This window comes from Entelurus aequoreus, linkage group LG03 (genome assembly GCF_033978785.1).
Source record: "Entelurus aequoreus isolate RoL-2023_Sb linkage group LG03, RoL_Eaeq_v1.1, whole genome shotgun sequence".
NCBI lineage: Eukaryota > Metazoa > Chordata > Actinopteri > Syngnathiformes > Syngnathidae > Entelurus > Entelurus aequoreus.
The window spans coordinates 59,941,819-59,957,954 of NC_084733.1; the positions used below are offsets into that span (position 1 = coordinate 59,941,819).

Consider the following 16,136-nt stretch of genomic DNA (forward strand, 5'->3'; position numbering starts at 1 on the left):
GTCACAGTTTTGCGTTGTCTTTTCCAAGCTTAACAACACTGCCTTGCTGGCTTTAAACACACTATAAGAGGACTTAATGTATGTTTTAACAAAAACATGCTGCTCTTTTCACTCAACATTAATAAAAAAGACACATCAAATCGGGCTCTGCAACACTCCCGCCTGGCGCAAATGACAGTCAGCTGTTTTGGATATGACTGCTGTCGAACCTCCACCTGACGGGACAACTTTGACAAGCAAGACTTTTTGCTCTGTGTCATAAGAAAGATGCAACATTATCTTGTGTTTTTAGACCTTGTTTAACGACAAATCATGAAGTTAACTTGTGTTTCTTGCTTCCATTTTTATAGATTGAGCGACCATGCTCGCGCGTAAAAAGCGACCAAGCAACTAAAAAGTTGTAGTGTGTACTGAGGTTAAAGACAATATACACTCAATTACACATGAACCATATCACTATATCGATGATTAAATGCTTTAGAATTCTCTTCAAACATGCAAAAAGATTTCCTTGACTCGTTAGTGCGTCATGATTTTAGAAATAATGTACACTTCACTGCACATGTAATACATCACCATGTTGCTGAACATGTTATAACTGTATTAGTGTTGGGTTTCAGCAGCACAGGCGTGCATTCGCTCTTTAATAATGTTTCCAGGGCTCTGTGTACGTACAGGCTGGTTTTAAAGATAATGTACATGTCATTGTACGTCTAAAGTCAATCAAAATAAACATAATAATGCCACCAAGTCAGATATTGCTGCTTTTTTCAGGCTTCTGATTGGACAATATGTGCATGACAGCAGGTGTATGCGTTTGTGTGTAGACATAGACAGTTTTGAAACTACACTTGTGTGGGTAGAGATTGTTTTAACCCCAAATATGTGTTTTTGAAACTCTCCGTGTTTGTGTGGACATGGCCTTAGCAAAGCAAAAGTGTAAACTTATAAGCAAATAATACTAGTAGTTCATATACAGTAGTGACAGGAATATGGTACTATTAGCTTCAGCCAACTTTCAATTGGATAGATGTCATGATGAATCGCCGGCCGATGAGTGTTCACACATCAGGTTTTCACTCATATTACTTGTAAAATGCATTCAGTATTGTTTTGGCGGTGAGAAATCCAACTTCCTTATATGACAGACAAGTAAAACATCTTGGATCTCCTTCCTATCTTACTCCTAGCTACTCTCTTATAGCTACACTGTTATAGAGCTATTTTTGGATATATTCTAAATTTGTCCCACCCACCGACAAGACAAAAATAAATTTTATTTTATTTAATTTCTGTCAACATTTTTGTCTTGTTTTTATATGTTGACTTAACTGTAAAGTGATTTCATCATCGTCTTAGCCAACTGTGCATTTGTTTTGACTAGTCATTGTCTTATTTTAGTCATTGGAAAGTAAGTAATTGACAATAGCTAAGATGCAAATTATTAGTCAACAAAATTAACACGGGTGTGCAATTTTTTCTGAATATTGGTACCATCTCCTGCCTTTGATGTATGTCTACTTTGAATGCACTGCAAGTTGACCGGTTGGCAGCCTTTCTTGTAAAATGTAACTCCCTAGTGCTGCTTTGGTGCTGTGCGTGGTGACATCATTCTGGCCCACAGGAATTTTATAAGGCAGGGGTGCCCAAACATTTTGCCTCAAATGGCCAAAGTGAAAATGTGCCAATGGGCCGCAGGCCAAACACGGCATTTAACACATACAGAAGCACCATGAGGGAAGCTTTAAAGGGGAAATGTACTCTTTTAAAAAAAAAATATTATCGTTCAAAATCATTATGAGAGACATGACAATGGTTTTTTCTGCATTCTAAATATTAAATAAATGCGATCAAAAGTTTGCTTACAATAAAGCCTACAGGGGCCACGCAATTCCGCCTATAAAGCCCTTAAAAAACATCTAAACACCTCCATTGAGGTTTTATATACATAATGCAGGTATATACGTATGTAATGTAGTAATGGGTACATTTATAACATTTAATATTTAGGTATTTTGATCATTTTGAGAATATGTGGCGCATTAATTTCAAAAACGTATCAAAACGTTTGCTTTTTATTGTCTTCATCACTGATTATTACTCACTGCAGACTTCATTAGAGCCAACAAACATAATAAAACATCACTTACTGTACAATGTATGCTGTCATTAAGATGCCGACTGCTGGGATGTTCATATATTCCCATTTCGATAAAGAATGTCTCATAATCCTCTCAAAGAAAAGCGGTTGGGTGCGGGGGGGGACCAAGTGTCTTTTCGCATCGCCCTCGCCTAGTTCGAGTCCTAAATGGCTGTCAAAGTTTACCAACTTGTCTGAATACCTATTCAGACTTCTTCTGTCCAGGTGAGAGGCATGATTTAGGATCTACAATAAACTTACAGGGAGCAAGGAAGCGAGAAAGCGGCAGACCACTCAATGATGTAAACATAGGGACACACGGAAGAGATCATGGTGCCGCAATAGTTTGTCTGCGTTAGCCCTTATAATAACAATATCAGTAATACTTGGTTAATATTCAAATCACAAAATGTAAATAGAGTATTGTTGGCAGTTTTTGAATGGTTATTTATTGGATATTATGGGAAAAATAGAGAAGCTTCCATTAGCTCTGCTGTAAACTGACCTTTATTTACTTTTATTTTTAAGTTAGAATGCATTAAAAAAAAAAATCCATCCATGTCTTTCATAATGACTGTGAACGATAGGAAAAAATCCAAAAAAAAGTGCAGTTCCCCTTTAAGACCAAGGGTGTCAAACTCGTTTTCACTGAGGGCCATCTCGCATGTTTGGCTGTCCTTCGAGGGTCGCTTGCAACAGTGAGTAATAAATTAATACAAATGTATAAGGATTCACCTCATGATATTATTATACAATTGCATCTATCTGTGTTGGCCCTGCGATGAGGTGGCGACTTGTCCAGGGTGTACCCCGCCTTCCGCCTGAATGCAGCTGATAGGCTCCAGCACCCCCGAAACCCCGAACGGGACAAGCAGTAGAAAAAGGATGAATATGGATTATTATATATTTATTACATACACTGTAAAAAAAAATTACACTGGCAACTCATTTGCCAGAATTTTATCATAGAATTGACGGTGTTTTTACAGCATATTACTGTAAATGGCAAAATGATACCACTGTTGTTTCACTGTAAAATTCTGGCAACAGAGCAGCCAGTATTTTATTACAAAATATACAGTTGATGTTTTCATGGTGTATTACTGTAAAAAAAAAAAAAACATTAAACTGTAATGAATAATGTAATGAAAACATTCTGGCACTGAGCAGGCCGTTTTTCCCCCCCCATAAAATGTATTGTCATTTTTACAATGTACAATTTAATGGACGACTTGCTCTGAAATCAGAGGTAAATCAGACTTTTTTTTTACTTGAATAAAAAAAGGTTGTAATGTATAATATATTTGTTACAACTGTGTTGGCCTCCGATGAGGTCGCAACTTGTCCAGGGTGTGCCCCGCCTTCCGCCTGAGTGCAGCTGGGATAGGCTCCAGCCCCCCGCAACCCCGATAAATTATTAGGAAACACAAAACTAATAGTTTATTATTACTATAACTACATTCCAACCTAAATTTATACAAATGCAACTACTATTACAATATCAAAATGAACAACATTGTTATTAAAGATTCATACATAAGTCAAGCAGATATTTGAGTATTTATTTTCATTTTGGGGACGGCGTGGCGAAGTTGGTAGAGTGGCTGTGCTAGCAATCGGAGTGTTGCTGGTTACTGGGGTTCAATTCCCACCTTCTACCTTCCTAGTCACGTCCGTTGTGTCCTTGGGCAAGACACTTCACCCTTTGCCTCTGATGGCTGCTGGTTAGCGCCGTGCATGGCAGCTCCCGCCATCAGTGTGTGAATGTTTGTGTGAATGGGTAAATGTGGAAATACTGTCAAAGCGCTTTGAGTACCTTGAAGGTAGAAAAGCACTATACAAGTACAACCCATTTATCATTATCATTTATTTTCAGAAAAAAAATGATGATATGATAATATAATAATTGTTACATAATATTATAATATAATATCAAATACAAATATATGCAATTGCATGCAGTACATGTATTTTTTCTGTCAAAACGGAAAGAATAAATACATTTAGTAAGAAAAGATTAAGTACTTTACTGACGCATACTACTTCCACGTTTTCGCGGGCCACATAAAATGATGTGGTGGGCCTTATGGCAACTATTTTTGACATTACAAAATAAAATACCTTGACAGAGCACAAATGAGTTATGTCTAATAAAGGAAGGAAGTTTTAGATGTTGGTTACCTTTAGCAGACCCTGAACAAACAGGCCTGTGTCATATTTGAAGGATGAGTCCACCTTGCAAAGGCGAGAACATTTCTTCTCAGCAGCAGTAAGGAAAAGGCAGAGCGTCCGCACGATCTACAAAAAAATATTTTTGGAAAAAATGTGTTACACAGCTAACTCCCCTAAAATCAACAAGTGAATATATTGAATGTAAGGGTATCACTTCCTGCTTACTGTCAGCATATTAAGGCAGGTGTAGCACATGAAAGTTAAACAGCCTTCTGTGGGGGTAGTACAAAACCCAAAACCAGTGAATTTGGCAAGTTGTGTAAATCGTAAATAAAAACAGAATACAATGATTTGAAAATCCTTTTCAACTTAAATTCAATTGAATACACTGCAAATACAAAATGTTTAATGTTCGAACCGAGAAACGTTTTTTTACTGCAAATAATCGTTAAAGGCCTACTGAAATGATTTTTTAAAATTTAAATGGGGATAGCAGATCCATTCTATGTGTCATACTTGATCATTTCGCGATATTGCCATATTTTTGCTAGAAGGATTTAGTATAGAACAGGGGTCGGCAACCTGCGGCTCCGGAGCCGCATGCGGCTCCTTGACCACTCTGATGCGGCTCAGCTACATACATGCCGACCCCCCCGATTTTCCCAGGAGACTTATGGATCTCAGTGTCTCTCATAGATTACTCCCAGGGAAAAAATAATTCTATTTACACTCTAATTACTAAATAAAGGGCGTGCCCTAATTGCACTGCAGTAATTGTCCTCTATAGCATTTACATACAGCGTGCCAGTCCAGCCACATGTCGCATGTTGTTATTACTTGCACACACAGGAGACAGCAAAGCATACTTACTCATCAGCCACACAGCTTACACTGACGGTAGCCGTATCAAACAACTTTAACATTGTTACGTTACAAATATGCGCCACACTGTGAACCCACACCAAAAAAGAATGAAAAACACATTTCTGGAGAACATCCCACCGTAACACAACATAAACACAACACAACCATTACCCAGAATCCCATGCAGCCCTAACTCTTCCGGTCTACATTATACACCCCCGCTACCACCAAATCCCCCCACACATCAACCCCCCCCCCCCCCCCCCCCCCCCCTCTCCGTGCGTTGGTTGAGCGGAAGAGTTAGGGCTGCATGGGATTCTGGGTATTGGTACCGTCAGTGTAAGATGTGTGGCTGCTGAGGTAGTACGCCTTGCTGTCACTTACGTGAGCAAGCTGAAATTGCATTCTACGTGTGGTCGAGCAGGTACACTGTTAGGGCAGACTGTAGAGGGCGCCAAATGCAGTGTCATCACGCTCTGATATTCGGGAGTCTCCCGGGAAAAATGAGAGGGTTGGCAAGTATGACGCTATCAAGCGCCATTCATTCAAAACTCGCGGGCTGCACTAACATCAAATTTCCACATTAAAGTGCGTGCCGGTGCGTGTGTCGGAGACCCCTGGTTAACATAGCACAAAGCATTTAAGCTTTGTATGCGGTGTTTTTCATTTTAAATTTAATTTTTTTTTTTGTGGCTCCCATTACTTTCTTTAATTTGTGAAACTTGCCAAAATGGCTCTTTGAGTGGTAAAGGTTGCCGACCCCTAGTATAGAACAACGACGATAAAGTTCGCAACTTTTGGTCGCTGATTAAAAAAAGCCTTGCCTATACCGGAAGTAGCGTGACGTCACAGGAGGAAGGATTCCTCACAATTCCCCGTTGTTTACAATGGAGCGAGAGAGATTCGGACCGAGAAAGCGACGATTACCCCATTAATTTGAGCGAGGATGAAAGATTCGTGGATGAGGTACGTTAGAGTCAAGAACTAGAGAGGCAGTGCAGGGTGTATCTTTTTTCGCTCTGACCGTAACTTAGGTACAAGGTCTCATTGGATTCCACACTCTCCTTTTTCTATTGTGGATCACGGATTTGTATTTTAAACCACCTCGGATACTATATCCTCTTGAAAATGAGAGTCGAGAACGCGAAATGGACATTCACAGTGACTTTTATTTCCACGACAATACATCGTTGACGCACTTTAGCTACGGAGCTAACGTGATAGCATCGGGCTCAAATGCAGATAGAAACAAAATTTTAAAAAACCCTGACTGGAAGGATAGACAGAAGATCAACAATACTATTAAACCATGAACATGTAAATACACGGTTAATAATTTCCAGCTGGGCGAAGCTTAACGATTGAAGCTAACTACGGACCGGCGGCGGCGGGCGTTGTAGCTTTCGACAACACCCCGGCCGCCATCAGAGTCGGCAAGAAACATATATTTCCCCAAAGTTACGTACGTGACATGCACATAGCGACACGCACGTACGGGCAAGCGATCAAATGTTTGGAAGCCAAAGCTGTACTCACGGTAGTGCGTCTGCTATCCAGCTCAAACACAACACAACCTCCTGATTGTGTTGCTGTAGTCCGCCGCTAATACACCGATCGCACCTACAACTTTATTTGCAGTCTCCATTGTCCATTAAACAAATTGCAAAAGATTCACCAACACAGATGTCCAGAATACTGTGGAATTGTTCGATGAAAACAGAGCAGTTTGTATGGTGACACATTGGGTACGAATACTTCCGTTGCCGTCGTGACGTCACGCGCATACGTCATCATACATAGACGTTTCCAACCAGAAGTTTAGCGGGAAATTTAAAATTGCACTTTATAAGTTAACCCGGCCGTATTGGCATGTGTTGCAATCTTAAGATTTCATCATTGATATATAAACTATCAGACTGCGTGGTCGGTAGTAGTGGGTTTCAGTTGGCCTTTAACTTACAATTTAATGGCAGCAACACATTGCGAAATTTGGCACAGGGGCATTTTTACCACTGTTACATGGCCTTTCCTTATAACAATACTCCGTAAACGTATGGGAACTGAGGAGACCAATGTTTGAAGCTTTTCAGGTCAAATTATTTCCCATTCTTGCTTGATGTACAGCTTAACTTGTTCAACAGTCCAGGGTCTTCGTTGTGGTATTTTACACTTCATACTGCGCCACACATTTTCAATGGGAGACAGGTCTGGACTACAGGCAGGCCAGTCTATTACCCGCACTCTTTTACTACGAAGCCACGCCATTGTAACACATGGCATTACGTTTGGCATTGTCTTGCTGAAATAAGCAGGGGCATCCATGATAACATTGCTTGGATGGCAACATATGTTGCTCCAAAACCTGTATGTACCTTTCAGCATTATTGGTGCCTTCACAGATGTGTAAGTTACCCATGCCTTGGGCACTAATATCAATGTCAATCAATGTTTATTTAATACACCCCCATACCATCACAGATGCTGGCTTTTGACCTTTGCGCCTAGAACAGTCCGGATGGTTCTTTTCCTCTTTGTTCGGGAGGACACGACGTCCACAGTTTCCAAAAACAATTTCAAATGTGGACTCGTCAGACCACAGAACACTTTTACACTTTGCATCAGTCCATCTGAGATGAGCTCGGGCCCAGCGAAGCCAGCTGCGTTTCTGGGTGTTGTTGATAATTGGCTTTGGCCAATAGTAGAGTTTTAACTTGCATTTACAGATGTAGCGACCAACTGTAGTTACTGACGGTGGTTTTCTGAAGTGTTCCTGAGCCCATGAGGTGATATCCATTACACACTGATGTCGCTTTTTGATGCACTACCGCCTGAGGGATAAAGGTCACGGGCATTCAATGTTGGTTTTCGGCCATGCCGTTTACGTGCAATGATTTTTCTAGATTATGTGAACCTTTTGATGATATTACGGACCGTAGATGGCGAAATCCCTAAATTCCTTGCAATAGCTCGTTGAGAAATGTTGTTCTTAAACTGTTGGACAATTTGCTCACACATTTTTTCACAAAGTGGTGACCCTCGCCCCATCCTTGTTTGTAAATGACTGAGCATTTCATGGAAGCTTATTTTATACCCAATCATGGCACCCACCTGTTCCTAATTAGCCTGTTCACCTGTGGGATGTTCCAAATAAGTGTTTGATGAGCATTCCTCAACTTTCTCAGTCTTTTTTGCCACTTGTGCCAGCTTTTTTTTAAACATGTTGCAGGCATCAAAGTCCAAATGAGCCAATATTTGCAAAGAATAACAAAGTTTACCAGTTCAAACATTAAGTATTTTGTCTTTGCAGTCTATTCAATTGAATACAAGTTGAAAAGGATTTGCAAATCATTGTATTCTGTTTTTAATTTATGATTTACACAACGTGCCAACTTCACAGGTTTTGTATTTTGTATTTTTTTTCTCGTTAACTAATGTACATTTAAAGACATGTATATTCTATATATTTAGCTATTTAAAATGTGAATGCTTAATATTAATACAGTACATGTGCAGTAACATGACTATGAAAATTAATTTAGGGCACAAATCACTTCATAACACATTAAATTACTGAATGTAGAGGAATTACAAGTTTGTCTGTATGCAGCCATTCATCAGGAAAATGTACCTTGTTTACTTTCTCTGGGTTGCTTCCAACCACTATTGAACATCCACAAGTCTGGAAATGTGAGCTGATGGACCTGAACCACAGAGACAAGATGTGCAGGTTAGAGCCAATTGCTGCATGGCAATTACTTTGATTAATGATGATATTGTTTCAGGTTTATGAAAATGTTTTTATAGAAGGGAAAATGAGATGGAACAGTAACAGGTAAGAAGATCATGCCAACTGATATATGAAATACATGCTTCACTGCTAAAGAAGATTTTACTGTTGGAAATAAAAATGAATCGGTTGGAAGTGAATTTAGAAGTGAATGGACAATGTGGCTACAACACCACTCTAGCACTCCTGTCGACTGAAAACACTGGACAGCACCATGCTACAACCCAGCTAACTAGCAACAATGAAGCTACGAAGAAACGGGAGGTCCCTGTAGAGGGTAATAAATCTACCAGTGAAAATCCTCCCTGGAACACACTTGGTGCAAAGCCAAAGAGAAGACCACCTCCCTGCGACAAGGGAGAATGGATATCTGGCAGGACCCAGCGCCCCGATATCTCTGATCTGACCGGCTGGCCTGCGCTACCATCTTCAGCCAGGCATACTGCGTCATCAACTCCACTGCCACGTAGGACACAGCAGCGGACAGCTGAGAAGAGGAGAACTACCAATAAACCTCCCCAGCAAGCAAGTGTCCAACTAAAGAACAGGTTTGCCCCACTGTTGATGGACAATGGATCCCCCTCTGATTGCCTGAATAACCCACCATCACCACGCAGAAGGGTAAGACGTGCTAACTTTACACCACAGAGAAAGCTAACGAGAGCTCCTGAAAATCTGATTGTGGGGGACTTTTCTGTAAAAGATATGAAAAGCAATAATAACACCAAAGTACTCTGCTTTCCGAAGGATATGGTATCTGACATGGAAAAAAGAATCCTGGAAATTGTCGCTGCACACCCAAATGTGAAAAATATCATCCTGCACATTGGTTTTAATGACATTGTAAAACAACAATCAAGAGAGCTGAAAGAGCACTTCAATAAACTCTTTGAAACAGTCAGCGCTGTGAATGCTGACGTTTTTATCAGTGGTCCTCTACCCCCAATCAGGAGAGGAGCTGAGAGATTCAGTAGACTTTACTCGCTGAATGAGTGGCTATCAAGTGCACTTCTTGCTCGTTCAATGCATTTTATTGACAATTTTAGCTTTTTCTGGGACCGCAGGCATCTTTTTAAGGCAGACGGACTTTGCCTGAATAAGATGGGAGTAAAGCTATTCATGAACAACATGTTTCACTTCCTGCATCTTGCATCTATCATCACTGCCAAGGACAAGAGACAAGAGGAGCCACCGAGGAAGGAAGACACAACACAGCCTATCAGGAACGTCGAAGGAGGACCGCCACTGCAAAAGGAGAACGTCGACCATGAGATACACCAGAGCAAAGAGGAGAGGTGTCTATCCTCCTCTACCGCCCCTCCCTCCATTCTGAATGCATGTGAAGATCCCTCCCCCACATCCCCCAAGCCATCCACGTCTCCATCTTTCTCCCTCCCTCAAGTAGACCTTTCTCCCCCCTTCTCCCCCTTGGAGTTCCGGGAGCTACCCCCACTCACGCCCCACCCTACTCAGATTTTTACCCCCCTAGATCATCGCTCACCTCCACCACCCCCTCCACGAAGGCGTGCTCCACAACCCCCCAGCCATACTTCACCTTTCTCACGCCAACCCCTTACACGCCCTCAACGTCCACCTTCAGTAGTTCGTCCCAGCTCTGACGCTGCTCACTCCCCCTCCCCCTTACGGCAAACCCCGCCTCGCCCTGACAGCAGTCCTGAATATTTCTGATACAGAAAAGGGTTCAGCAGTAGACCACATTATCAGCTGGGCCCAAGGTTGCCTACATCAAATCATGGCACCTTCTACATCCCTGTTGTGACTACCAAGAGAGTAAACATTGGGAAACTTAGCCACCCTGCTAACCTAAACAATCTCATTCCTATTATCTCCAAATCAAAGCCAACATCGAAGCCTGTCAATAACACCATCAGGATGGGTCTGCTCAATGTCAGGTCTCTGAATAGCAAATCATTTTTAGTCAATGATTTTATTAGCACTTCTAAACTTGACTTTATGTTTTTAACTGAAACATGGCTGGAACAAAATAACAGTGCAAGCATTCTGATCGAGACAGCACCCCCCAACTATAACTTCATTGATATATGTAGATCGGGGAAAAGAGGTGGAGGGGTTGCTGCTATATTTAAAAACATGTTTCAGGGGAAACAGATGTCACTCGGTGAGTTTACATCATTTGAATACCTGTGTGCTGTGTTGAAATGCTCTCCCAAAATTCTCTTGTTAATTATCTACAGGCCACCTAAATATTCTGCAAATTTTTTTTTGATGATTTTACTGAACTATTGTCTAGCATCTCCACTGACTTTGACTGCCTGGTTATAACTGGTGATTTTAATTTTCATATTGACGATTTAAATGACAAGGGCGCAAAAGAACTTTTTACTATTTTAGACACATTTGAACTGTCTCAACATGTGAAAGAGGCTACACATTATAAGGGACACACCCTGGACCTGATTATCACAAAAGGTCTCAATGTTTCTGATGTTCTTGTGATTGATCCTTCATTGTCTGATCATTTCTGTGTTTTCTTTAATATTTCTGTAATTCCGGACACACAAACAGAATCAAAGAATGTCAAAAAGCGGTACATAAATGAACATGCTAATGTCCTCTTTAAAAACGCCATCTCCTCACTACCACCTCTAAACCCATGTCATGCTGATGATCTTGTAAGCAACTTTAATTCCAAAATTGTGAATATCATAGATATCATTGCACCTGTTACAGTTAAAACGATTTCTGGCAAGCAAAAGGCACCCTGGAGAAAATCTGCTGCTGTAACAGCCCAGAGAAGAGAGTGCAGGAAGGCTGAACGAATCTGGCGGAATACAAAACTTCATATTCACCATGACATCTATAAAGAGAGCCTCCAGGCCTACAATTTAGTCTTAAAAAGTGCTAGAGAAACATTCTTCTCCAATATCATAAACAGCAACACAAATAAGGCCAAAACCCTATTCACAATCGTTGACAGACTGACTAAACCCCCAACACAAATACCAGCCGAACTCCATTCCACGCAGAAATGCAATGACTTTGCATTCTTTTATACTGATAAAATTGAAGGCATCAGACGCACCATCAATATCTCAAGTAAAAAAGTTGGATCACCACCCCATTTAGGCAAAAGTAACACAGCAATGATGGCAAGCTTTAATGCCATAGACTCTAAAACTCTAGTGGAAACGGTGACAGCTCTAAAGTCATCCACCTGCTGCCTTGATGTTTTACCTACCAACTTCTTTAAGAATGTTTTTGACTGCCTATCAACAGACATCTTGCAAATAGTTAATAATTCTATTAAATCGGGCAATTTCCCGAAGGCTTTCAAAACTGCAGTCATTAAACCTCTTCTAAAAAAGCAGAGCCTAGATGCCTCTGTTATCAACAACTACAGACCAATTTCAAATCTACCATTCATAAGTAAAATAATTGAGAAAGTTGTCCTCCAACAACTAAATCACTTCTTGGCTTCTACTGGCTGCCACAACAACTTCCAGTCAGGATTTCGACCTCTTCATAGCACAGAGACGGCCCTTCTTAAAGTTATAAATGACATCCGTCTAAACACAGACTCTGGCAAAACTTCAGTATTAATGCTTTTGGACCTCAGTGCTGCATTTGACACTGTCGACCACTCAATACTTTTGGACAGGTTGGAAAACTGGGTGGGGATCTCAGGCACAGTTTTAAGCTGGTTCAAGTCATATCTACAAGATAGGAACTATTTTGTTTCCATTGGTGACTTTGTATCAGAACCAACCAACGTAACGTGTGGAGTCCCCCAAGGTTCAATCTTGGGGCCGACTTTATTTAACATCTATATGCTCCCACTAGGACAAATCATGCAAAATAATAACATTGACCATCATTGCTATGCCGATGACACCCAAATCTATGTAGCGCTATCACCAAATGACTATCGCCCCATAGATCTTCTGTGCCAGTGCATTGAGCAAGTCAAACACTGGATGTGCCAAAATTTCCTACAACTAAATGAAGATAAAACTGAGATAATTGTTTTTGGTGCTAAAAAAGAAAGGTTTAAAGTCATCCAACACCTTCAATCACTGTCCCTGAAAACCTCAAATAAAGCCAAAAATCTTGGGGTTATTTTAGATTCTGATTTACATTTCGACAGTCACATCAAATCAGTAACAAAATCGGCCTACTATCACCTCAAAAATGTAAAAAGACTTAGAGGGCTCATGTCAGCTCAAGACTTAGAAAAACTTGTACATGCCTTTATTACCAGTAGGCTAGACTATTGTAATGGTCTCCTTGCAGGTCTTCCCAAAAAAACTGTCAGGCAGCTACAGCTTGTTCAGAACGCTGCTGCTAGAGTTCTAACAAAGACCAAAAAATGTGAGCACATTACACCAATTCTTAAATCCTTACATTGGCTCCCTGTACATCAGAGAATAGATTTCAAAATCCTCCTGCTCACATATAAATCACTACATGGTCTAGGGCCCAAGTATATCACTGATATGCTCCCACTATATACGCCCTCTAGATCACTAAGATCTTCTGAGAGCAATCTGTTAGCGGTTCCAAGAGTAAACTCAAATCAAGGGAGATCATCATTCAGTCACTATGCAACACATAGCTGGAATAAACTTCCTGAAGATGTCAGACTCTCCCCAACTCTCACTACTTTTAAAACTAGACTGAAGACTTTTATGTTCACCTTAGCTTTCAGCTAAATCTTTTAATCTTTTAACTTTTAACGTCTGCACTGTTTTTATTTTTATTGTCTGCATTTTAATTTTGCTTTTATTTTCTTTCATTTCACTTTGTTGTCTGTGAAGCACTTTGAGTCTGCCTTGTGTATGAAAAGCGCTATACAAATAAAGTTGCCTTGCCTTGCCTTGCCTTTATATTCATATGATGTTTTTTGTCCACATTTACAACACTTCCTTGTGGTCTACACATAACATGTAATGGTGTTTCTTTGGTCAAAATTTTGCATGGATAATGTTTTACAGACCATCTTCCAACTGCTTTCTGACCATCTCTTCAGGACCCCCCATACCTGGCCACCCCCTCTCCAACTCCACCCCTTACCAAAGCTCCCGGGAAAAAAACCCACCCCCAACCCCGCCCCCTCGTCCTGGCCCCACCTCTCCAAATATGCCCCTCCCCCATCACCTGGATGAAGATCAATATGCCTCTCTCCCCCTCCTGCTCTCCCAAGCCTTTCCATCCAAACAGTGAACTGGACTGCCCTTCAACTTCAACTTCAATAACAACCAACATGGTCATCCCTCCTTTTTCTGGACATTACCTCTATACAGCGGACTCTGATGCTCTTTTTGGTTCCAGTGGACTACACATCATCCAACTTAATGCGAACAGCCTCTCTGGAACCAAACTCGACCAAATCAGAGAAATGTTCCCCAGCTTCTCCAAAGTGGGCTGGCTCAGGGTGGAGGACAGAGTAAAACAACTTGCACTGAGCCTGGTCTATAAAATCCGCTACACCTCCCTGATACCGAAGTACATGTCAAACTACTTCCTTAACGTAAGTGACTGCCGTAACCACAACACCAGAGGGAGCTCCACTAACCACATTAATCCCAGATTCCGATCTAACAAAGGTCTTAAAGGCCTACTAAAACCCACTACTACCGACCACGCAGTCTGATAGTTTATATATCAATGATGAAATCTTAACATTGCAACACATGCCAATACGGCCGGGTTAGATTAGTAAAGTGCAATTTTAAATTTCCCACGAAATATTCTGCTGAAAACGTCTCGGTATGATGACGTTTGCGCGTGACGTCACGGATTGTGCGGACATATTGGGACACCCTTGTGGCCAGCTATTAAGTCGTGTGTTTTCATCGCAAAATTCCACAGTATTCTGGACATCTGTGTTGGTGAATCTTTTGCAATTTGTTTAATGAACAATTAAGACAGCAAAGAAGAAAGCTGTAGGTGGGATCGGTGTATTAGCGGCTGGCTGCAGCAACACAACCAGGAGGACTTTGACTTGGATAGCAGACGCGCTACCGTGAGTACGCAGCTTTGGCTTCCAAACATTTGATCGCTTGCCCGTACATGCGTGCCGCTATGTGCATGTTACGTACGTAACTTTGGGGAAATATATGTGCTGTATGAACTTTACGGAGGTGAACGGTACTTTGGGCTGTGGGATTGAGTGTGTTGTGCGGGTGTTTAATTTGTATTGGTGGGTTATATGGACGGGAGGGGGGAGGTGTTTGTTATGCGGATTAATTTGTGGCATATTAAATATAAGCCTGGTTGTGTTGTGGCTAATAGAGTATATATATGTCTAGGGATGATACTCGAAACCGGTTTTCCCGGTTGTTTGATAAGAAAAGAACCGAGTCCTCGGACTCGAATCCCTTTTTGAGAACCGGTACCCGTTATCGAGACCACTATAGTAAAGGAAAAGAGTTGATTCTTTATTCGAATACTGTCCCGACCAGAAATGCTCCGTGGGACATCACAAGAAATGACTTCACGTAGCTCAATCATTAGGCGCAGATAGAGAAAGCAGGAAAACAATGGACGGGAAAAAGCGCTCCAAGGTGTAATAAAGTTCAAAACAAAAGCTATAATCCATCGAATAACTTTACTGAGAGATTTTAGCAGGGTAAAACACATGACGAACACTTTTACGACCAACCGGAAACATAGCAACCAGGCTAGCAACGCACCTCCTTTACGGCAGCTGTCGCAACGTTCTTAAAACAACCGCAGCACATACATATATATACAACATATCTCCCTTTTTTAACTTTAGTTTTTCTTTCCTTGTAAACAACAAAACTGTAGATGTGTTGTTTGTCTAATTATAAATAATGCAGACGAGGCGTGTTGGCTGAGTTCTTGACGTTTACTTTCACAGCGTGGCAACATGCAACACTTTTCGGGGGGGCTCCGCGCATGCTCGTAACTCCCGTTGCATGCTGGGTAGTGTAGTTGTTATATTCTCTAGCTCCTAACATTTTCCCCCCATAAAGAAATAATGTTAACTCAATAAAGTGTATTTCTTTTTTTAGCTTTAACTTTTCATTTTTTAGCATTGTAACCACATTTGCAAAGAACTTTTCTCTTCATAGAATTTTCTTTCAATAAAGAAATAAAGTGCAAAAATGTCAAAGCATCATAACAAACAGTTATGTCAAATAGCAGCAGAAGTGCACTTTTTGGAGA

The 16,136-nt window shown here is 40.9% G+C and overlaps 1 protein-coding gene across 1 annotated transcript in view; it reads right to left on the bottom strand.

The window, feature by feature from the left end:
- Positions 1-16,136, bottom strand: part of c9orf72 (C9orf72-SMCR8 complex subunit) — an 82,890-nt gene that overhangs the window by 23,198 nt on the left and 43,556 nt on the right. The window contains exons 5-6 of the mRNA XM_062042313.1: positions 8,805-8,877; positions 4,322-4,438 (exon numbers count right to left, since the gene is read on the bottom strand). Of these exons, the coding sequence (XP_061898297.1) occupies positions 4,322-4,438; positions 8,805-8,877 (190 nt within the window). The remainder of the gene's footprint in view (positions 1-4,321; positions 4,439-8,804; positions 8,878-16,136) is intronic.